The following is an 8,487-nucleotide window of genomic DNA, read 5'->3' as shown; positions in this document are numbered from 1 at the left end:
GTCGGGGCAGGATTTCAGGGTCTCTTCCCTGTTCCTCGTTATATTCCTTCCTGTGTTGCTTTCATTATTTACAGTGAATACCTGTAATTTGCGTATTCGGGAAAAAAGAAGCATTTTCCTCGTGGGCATAAGCCCTGCTGTTGTGCTTCAGTCTTAACCCGTCCCAGTAATTGTCCACACTCATTCCAGTTTTATGGACAAGGACGAAGGCTCAGAGCTGAGAGGACTTTCCCAGGGCCAGTGGAGGCAGAACGAGGTCTCGCAGGTCCCCACCGCTGACTCTTGGTGGCCCTCAGAGCACGCAGGCCAGTCCTGAGGATTAACGCCTCAAGAATCCCACTGACCTGGGCATTTCAGGGATGCTGGAGCGGCCTGCAGACATCCAACCCCGCCCACAATCAAGCCCCGCCCCTAGCACGTCAGTCCTAGGTCCGGACCACGCCCCAAAGGGCCCAACCCGCCCAACACCTAGGCCCCGCCCTCTCCCCGCCCCAGGCCCCGCCTCCTGCCGCCAGAGGAAACGGAAGTGGCGGCGGGCCCAGGCGGAAGCAGGAAGCGGCGGAGCGGGCCCACGCTGGGTGGTGGTTGCTCGGGGACATGGCGGAGAAGTTCGACCACCTGGAGGAGCACCTGGAGAAGTTCGTGGAGAACATCCGGCAGCTCGGCATCATCGTCAGTGACTTCCAGCCCAGCAGCCAGGCCGGGCTCAACCAGAAGCTGTGAGTGGCTCGTCGGCGTCGGCCCGAGCCGGGGCCGGAGCCGGAGCCGGAGAGCCGGGGGTGGGGACCGAGGGGAACCGAGCCAGCGGGCGGGGGGCCGTGGAGCCGGGGGCCGGGGGGCCGGAGCGGGCTGGGGCGCCCGGGGCGGAGCGGGAGCCGGAGCCGGAGAACCGGGGGTGGGGACGGAGGGGAACCGAGCCAGCGGGCGGGGGGCCGGGGGCCGGGGGGCCGGAGCGGGCTGGGGCGCCCGGGGCGGAGCGGGAGCCGGAGCCGGAGAGTCGGGGCTGGGTTCGGGAGCCAGATGGAGGAGCCAGGACGGTGGAGCTGGGGTGGGGGCGGACCCGGGGCCTGGCCGAGAGCGGCGCGTCTCCGCTGCCTCCTCTGGGTCTGGCGGGCCTGGGCTCGCCCCTCCGCTGGGCCTGGGCCCTCTTCCCCCCTTGCTGGGACTTTTCTTGAAGGCCCATTTGGAGACGTTGTCTTGGTCAGAAGGTGCAGCTTCTGGGCCTGATAATCAAAGCCCGCCCTCGCCTGCGCGTGACTCCCTCGCGCAGTTTTCTCCTGGGCCCTTCTGGGGAGTTCAGGCCCTGGCCCCAGAGAGGAGGAGGACGTCTCGGGGAGTGCACTAAACCGGGCCCGAAGGTTGTGGAACTGCCTGCTGCGCAGCCCTGGGTGTGCCGGAATTGGCAAGGGGGATGGTGGTGAGAAAGGGTGCAGACGTTTAGTTACTTGGTTGGCAACAGCCCTGCGCCTGCCTCGGTGCTAGGGCCTGGGATGGACCAGAGGCAAACACACAGAATGAATGCTCTGGGGAGGAAGGTCTCCTAGCTTTATAGGGGCTACAGACATCAAACATAATTGCAGCCCAGCGTTACAAACCTAGAGCTGGGGGACTAGTCTCCAGAGGGGGAGCCGAAATGAAACCAGGCGGGGATGGCTTTCCTCCCCTGAGGTTTGAAGGATGGACTGAGTGGGAGCCCCGTGGGTTCCTGGACACTGCAACACAAAACCAGGCGCACAGTAGGCAGTTGTCTTTGAGAGAAGATTGATATCTTTCATCAGATTCTCAGAAGGGTTGGTTTTTATCCCGCAGTATGGCAGTTTCTACTTTAGAAAGAAAATCCGATATCTGAGGGTGTTCTCTAACCCCACACTTTTCTGGAATTCTGTACCTAACCAAAGAGCTACTCCCCTGGCTTGTGTAAGGAACTTGTGTGGAGCCCTCGGCCCGCTGGGTGATGTTCCTGCTGTCATCGGAATTAACCACATGCCCCATTTTTGCTTTTTCCCTCAGGAATTTTATTGTTACTGGCTTACAGGATATTGATAAGTGCAGACAGCAGCTTCATGACATTACTGTGCCTTTAGAAGTGTTTGAGTAAGTATCATTCTTGATACTCATTGGAGTGTAATTCCTGTTGTATTGTGCTGTAATAACGCTTTCAACCACTGGTATTTAGGTGCCTGCTCTGTGGCAGGCACAGCGTAGGTCCTGGAAATAAGCCAGTGAGGAAGTAGAGAAAAACACCTGCTCTCAGGGAGCTTATGTTTTCATAGAATTAAGAATTAAAATCTCAATATTGTATTGTGAATAAAGGGTTATTAAATATGTGAAAACATCATAGGCCTTCAGAGTCCTGGTTAGACAAAATGTCAGCCATATTATTTTTTTTTTTCCTTGAGAGGTGGAAAATCTTTGTGGGCTCTATTATTTAAAAACAAAACAAAAAACTAGGCAGAAGCAGCCTGAGAAGCAATTTGTTGTATCTTCAGAACCGCCCTGGGAGTGCTAGTTCTAGGAGATGGTGAAGATCTGCACGGTTGGAGGGGAGGAAAAAGTGGGGGGCTTCTTGGGCTAAGGAACTTTGGGAAGGCTGGTCACAGCTTTCTTTGGGAGGGTGGTATGTGCCTCTCACAGTTGTGGCCCAGCGAACGCCTCCAGGAAGTAAACTCTAGGTCGTGTGATTCAGGTCTTATCGGGTAGGCTTCATGGCTCAAGGAACGTGGTAAATAATTACCATGGGCTGTTTGGCTGCCAAGTGTCAGACTTAAGACTGAAATTCTGGACTTGGCCTTCCTCAGCCAGCCCCGATTTCTCTGTGCCAAGCAGCAAGTAACACCCTCCCTCCCCCCAGACCCAGGTGGAGCTGGCTTGGAATGGCAAGAATGCTAGTTCTTTCTGCATTAAAACTGCAAATAAGCCACCAGATTTCCTGGAACGGTAGAGGGAAAGGTGGCCCTCTTACATTGCAGAGGGTCAGGAATAGGAGTCCTAGTTACAGCACAGGTCAGCAGCTGCCCACCCGCTTCCCCCCATCACAGGACACACAGGCTTCACTCTTCCTGGTCACGGCTCTGTCCTCATCTGCTGGCTCTGTCGTGTGTTCTCGGCATGTTCTGTCCACCCCCTGAGCTCTCCAGGTACAGGTGGGAGTGAAGGTCTTGTGTGTGTGGTACAGCCCCAGACTCCCAGAGGGTGGCTGCCTGCCAAGAAGTGCAGGCAGCTGGAGGCTACTTGGCCTTCCTCGCAGTGTCCTCAGTCGTGCTGCTCTGGTCTTGAACATGTGGGATTGATGTAATGACAGGTGCCAAGTGACTCTGAAGGGCAAGCGAAGGATAGGGGCTGGGGAAAGATTGCTCTGTGGCAGCCTACCGTGAAGCCTGGGGGACCAGAGCCCCAGCCGCAGGCACAGCCACAGCCAGTGAGCAGAAAGGATGGTTGCGATTCATCTGGGGGGTTGGGACTGAGCTGGCCTCTGAGCTCTGATAAGCTGCAGATGCAAACTCTCCATTGATGTGCACGGTGCAGGAGGAATTTCCAGGTCCTGGGCCTTGTCAGGCACACACTTTCAGACACACTGTAGCGAAGATAAAACTAAACCTTGGCTTCCTGTGCGGAGCTTGGGGTTGATGTGTTGGCAGAGTGGCGCTCAGTGCTCAGGCCTTTGACCCAGAGCCCTGTCCGGAGGCTGCCCGGAGGCCGCTGCTGTTAGATGGTTATTGTTTAGGACACTCAAGCCTGTCTGCTGCTTTCCAGAAGTGCGTGTATTTTGTTCAGAAAAACATAATTTGGCTTCTTTTATTCCGTCATTTCAAAAACATGGCAATAAAATGGAATTTCTGGAATATGTGATTTATTGATGTTTTTGGTTATATGTTATAATTAAAGGCCAGTTTTTATGCCATTAACAGTAATGTTTTTTTGATCTGAAGTGACAGGTTTTTTTTTCTGCTGGAGCATAACGGTGATTTCTTTTAGTGAATAATTGGTACGAAGGTCTGTAAGGTACAGAAGCAAGCAGGTGGTCCACTGGTGGTAAATGTGGATATTCCTCTAGGCAGTATGCTTGATGAAGTCTGTGGGGTTATGACATTTTTGGGGACAAGTGTCAAAAATTTCAAGAACAGTTTTAGGGTTTAGAAAGAAGTGGAGAAAATCTCTGTTAAATTCATGTGACTGGGATGTGTTTAGGAAAGTCCTATTATCAGGGCCCGGTTTGTAAATAATCCTGGGGTGGGCAGGGCTGAGGCTGTCCTGCCTGCAGCTCCCCACCTTCTCCCGCGCCCCAAGGCTCCTCTACGAAGGGCTCCCCCAGGAACCGTGGGGTGCACCTGGAGCCGAGGCTGTGTCTTGGTCGGCTCCCTGCTGTTGCTCAGGCTGGAAACCCCAGCCCACATGAGTTCTCATGTCAGGAGCTGCCTGACCTTACAGATTATTGTGAAGATCAGGGCTCCTGGCTCCGAAACCTTTGGAAGATCACAAACATTAAAACTGTCGCGTTACAGAGCCATGAAGCTTGGTTTATAAGTGACATTCCTTATTTCCTGAGTTATTCACATTATTAGAAGTAATACGAGATCAAATCATCTGTACTTACATAAATGAAAGAATCCTCATTCACTTGGTTTCTGTTTCCTCTAAAGAAGGCCATGTGCCCTTACTCAGAGCTAACTCCTCTTTTCCCATCAGAAAACTGAGAATAGGTTACTGGCCATGAGAGTGTTAATTGAGGTGTTTCATGTTTCCAGATATATAGATCAAGGACGAAACCCCCAACTCTACACCAAAGAGTGCCTGGAGAGGGCTCTGGCCAAAAATGAACAAGTCAAAGGCAAGATCGACACAATGAAGGTGAGGCTCTTAGAAGCAGAAAACAAGGTCAGACCAGGAACACTGTCAGAGCAGATTTGGCTAAAGACCTTGTCGTTCTCTGTACTTGGTAAAACGTAAACTGTCTCACACGGTTACACGGTTGAGATTTCTGCACGTAATGGACCGTGGATGAGGGCGGCTTTCAGGGAGCCTTGTGGGGACAAACGGGAGCGGAGTGCAGCCTCACTTGGAGCGAAGTCCAGGCTGATTTCCATGATGCTGGTTGGCGCTGGCTAACTGTTCGCGTCTGTGAGCCTTCCCTCTCTCGTGCTTGCACTGCGATGCTTTTCACTTCCTCTACTAAGCTATTTCCTGGAGTGTGGTTCCAGCTTTTAGAGCATTCCCTTCTGGTTGTCTAAAGCTCTCCTGCGCCTGCGTCCAGGCCCCTTTGGATCCTGTTCCCCATCCTGCAGTTGTGCACAGAGGACGTTCTCTCTCTGTTGCTTTGCTTTCATGACGACTAGAAAATTCCATGCATCATAAACGTGAAATATTTAGGGTTTTGTTTTCGTAACTTGAATTGACTGCGCTCTGGGTCAGATTGGGGTATGTGTATGGTTTTTCCTTTGATTGGCTGGTGCCATCCCTGTAGCAGCCCCACACCTGGACTGCACGCCCTCCTGCCTCCCGGGCCTCGTGGCTGCTGCTGGGGACCCTGCAGACCCCTGTGCTTCTGTTCTTCTCATGTAGCTGCCTTCCTGTGGAGCTCTGGTGCCTTCTCTGCACACCACTGCCCTTCGGGCTCGGGCTCTCAGAGAGGGCCACAGAGTGTCGCCTCTCAAGAGAGGTCTTGCAGACCAGCCTTTCCTAAGTCCTGATGAAGATGCCGCCTCCTCTTTCCTCTGTTTCAGCTCTGCCACGGTCGTGCGGGCTCCAGGACATTGGGGCGTGAGTGTGGTGCTCCCGCGGGTGCCCCGTGCCCACAGAATTCCTTGCCACTGTCCACAGTGTGCAGTGATGGCCGTGCACTGGCCTCTGGGCTTAGGCTCCTGGCCTGGTTCCGGGAATGAGTGGAGAGGCTGTCGGGGTGACAGTGATGTGTTGGTCACGGTGTCACGGCTGCCCTGGGGTCACAGGGCTTAAGTACCTCACCCCGGTGATCTGTGTTGATCTGTACCGATGCCTGGGAGCTGGCCCTCTGGTTGCGGTGCCGCCATGGTTGTCCGTGGGGCGCCCGCAGCTTCCTGATTGGTCACTTTGGGACCGAGTTGCTGCTGAGCTCAGCCTCGCCCTGGGGACGGCATGCCGCCCTGATCCGTAGCAGGCTCTGTTTGTACCGTTGTGTGAGTGAGCAGATAATCCCGCTCTGCATGGGCCGTAGGCCCTGGGTATGGGCTCCCCATGCTGTCTGCTGTGGCGCGGGGGTGCCTGTTGGCAGGGATGCACAGGGACCCTTGCCTCCGGGGGCATCTGTTGCGCCCGCTGGCAGTCTGCGTCACTGGGGACCTGTGCAGGTCTCATGGCGCAGTTCTGTCGCCTTCGTTGTCTCAGCAGACCGCGTATTTAAATTCCCGAAAGCTGCGGCTTGCACAGCTGTCCGTGGCCGTGCCGTGTCCCCGGAGGATGTTATGTCTCGTGCTGTATCTTCGTTCCTGTCCGTAGTGCTGCTTTTCAGTAGGACTTAGACGAGGCTCTGAGACGCTGGCAGAAACTTAGCTGCTCTTAAGATGGGATTCAGACACGTTACGCGGATAAGTGGGACCGAGCAGCCGCAGCCTTTGGAGTAGACAGGCTTCCAGGTGCTCCGAAAGCTTTGATGAGGCTGTTTGCACACAGTGAGTTTGATGTCGTTTGAGTTAATAATTGCTTAATTAAATATTACTTGAAGATTCCTGTTACGTGTGTTGTCTGCAGAAGTCATTTCCAGCTGCGTGGCTGGCGCCTTACGAGAGGGGCTTTCTCTGGAGGATTTCTTACGTGCTGCGCTGAGCCTTCCCTTTCACATAGTTCCCGGGGTAGCTCTGGTGCACGTCCGGCTTGGTGGCCTTTGTCGGCGGCTGGTGTCCCGAGTGCCTCGGATGGGGATGCCTCGTGGGGATGAGCCGGCCGTGTGGGAACGGCTGGTTGCGCGGAGGGAGCACACACTCTCCGCCAAGTTTGCGGCTTTGAGGGGTGGGGGAGTGTCTTTCCCTTGGGGCATGGGTCACAAAGGTATTTTGATGTTGTATGTTTTTCTTCTCAGAAATTTAAAAGTCTGTTGATTCAAGAACTTTCTAAAGTATTTCCTGAAGACATGGCTAAGTATCGAAGCATCCGAGGGGAGGACCACCCCCCTTCCTAACTTCGTCGTCCTGCTGCCTGAAGACCGTCCTGGTCTAGTGTGAGTCACCGTGACCTTCAGGCAGGCTGTGACTGACAGTGGCATCCACGTCCTGTCCTCCAGCCATCCTGCTCTTGTCCTTGGCCTTGGGGGACGGTAGGGGTGGGGCCTGGAGGGCTTGCAGGGCTGCGCTTCAGCTGTCCCTCTGTCCCTGACGTGCGTCTTTTGGGTCCGCAAGTTCTCACACGGCCCGGGCCACACGTCTTCGAGTGCGATGCATTTGATTCTCCCTAGCAGAGTGGTCTTGGGAATATTAACTGTGCTAGGTACATGAAGTTTTAAAAAATTCCTAGTGGTTTTGTTTTTATGTACTGTTTCTTTTCCATTTTATTATAGTGTTGAGAAAGCTAAAAAAAATTGGTTTAATCTGAGAAGTACTTTAAGTTGGTATTTTGTATTTTCAAGTACATAAAGAAAGTGTTCAGTGTAACTGTTTATGTGGGCTTCAGTTGGACGTAAGCGTGTAATAAAGCCTTTAAGTATTTATGTGATTTATTCCATGTAATTATTTTTATAACATTTTATAGTATAGTACAGTGTGTATCTTATAAACAGTCAATTATTACTTCCCCAGAGTGTGACTAATACTCATGACGTTTGTTCTCCAAGCATTTATTTAGGCAGAACACTTACTCGCCTGCAGCTCGTCTCCTAGAGGGCGTGGCAGACATGGAGGTAGGCGGATGCATGGACGCTAGGGACGTGCCTCCTCGGGCTGCGCGTTCCCCCAGCCGGTGCACGCATCCTGTGGATCGGCTGCGCACTGTCTAGGCCCATCCCGGTGGCCCTTGGAGCCTGTGTTCCTGGTGAACGGGAGGTGGCGCTGGGATCTGAGCTGTGTTCTGAGTGGCAGATGTATGGCAGCGTTTCTCAAGAGTGACCTGCGGCCCACTTGCATGCATGTGACCTGACTCCTTTCTTAGAAGGTGGGCCCTTGAGCGCATGGGCGGCGCATTTGGCTAAGCGTTAGACTCTGATTTTGGCTCAGGTCATGATCTCAGCTGTGTTGGGCTCCGTGCTCAGCATGCACTCTCTTTCTCTCTCAAAAAAAGAAAGAAATTGGGTCCTGTGGAATCAAGAGGCTTTAGGCTGTGGCCCAGGAACCTACATTGTCACTTTTAACCCTGGCATTGTCTGGATCTGAGAATCATCACACTGAGAATGTGACTGCCACCCCCCCGTGTGTGGTATAAGGGTGTGGTGTGGTGTGGGCTCCAGTGGGCTGTGTCCTGTGAGTGGGGGGAGTCAGAGTTGGGGGTCAGAGCCCACCTCTCACCATCCTTCACTGACCTCCTTCT

The 8,487-nt window shown here is 53.7% G+C and overlaps 1 protein-coding gene across 1 annotated transcript; it reads left to right on the top strand.

Moving 5' to 3' along the window:
• The first annotated feature begins 521 nt into the window (after window positions 1–521).
• Window positions 522–7,680, top strand: MED10 (mediator complex subunit 10). Its single transcript, XM_059416852.1, has 4 exons — window positions 522–719; window positions 2,011–2,094; window positions 4,746–4,848; window positions 7,052–7,680. Exons 1-4 carry the CDS (start codon window positions 598–600, stop codon window positions 7,148–7,150), a joined length of 408 nt encoding a protein of 135 aa, XP_059272835.1. The 5' UTR covers window positions 522–597; the 3' UTR covers window positions 7,151–7,680.
• Window positions 7,681–8,487: the final 807 nt, after the last annotated feature.

Source organism: Mustela nigripes, chromosome 12 (assembly GCF_022355385.1).
Source record: "Mustela nigripes isolate SB6536 chromosome 12, MUSNIG.SB6536, whole genome shotgun sequence".
NCBI lineage: Eukaryota > Metazoa > Chordata > Mammalia > Carnivora > Mustelidae > Mustela > Mustela nigripes.
Note: the sequence above shows the minus strand (reverse complement) of the source record. Positions and strands in the feature narration are given on the sequence as shown.

Coding starts and splice junctions, on each gene's coding strand:
- MED10 (XM_059416852.1), top strand. CDS start 598: ATGGCGGAGAAGTTCGACCACCTGGAGGAGCACCTGGAGAAGTTCGTG. Junction 720..2,010: donor GCCGGGCTCAACCAGAAGCT/GTGAGTGGCTCG, acceptor TTTTTCCCTCAG/GAATTTTATTGTTACTGGCT. Junction 4,849..7,051: donor GCAAGATCGACACAATGAAG/GTGAGGCTCTTA, acceptor TTTTCTTCTCAG/AAATTTAAAAGTCTGTTGAT.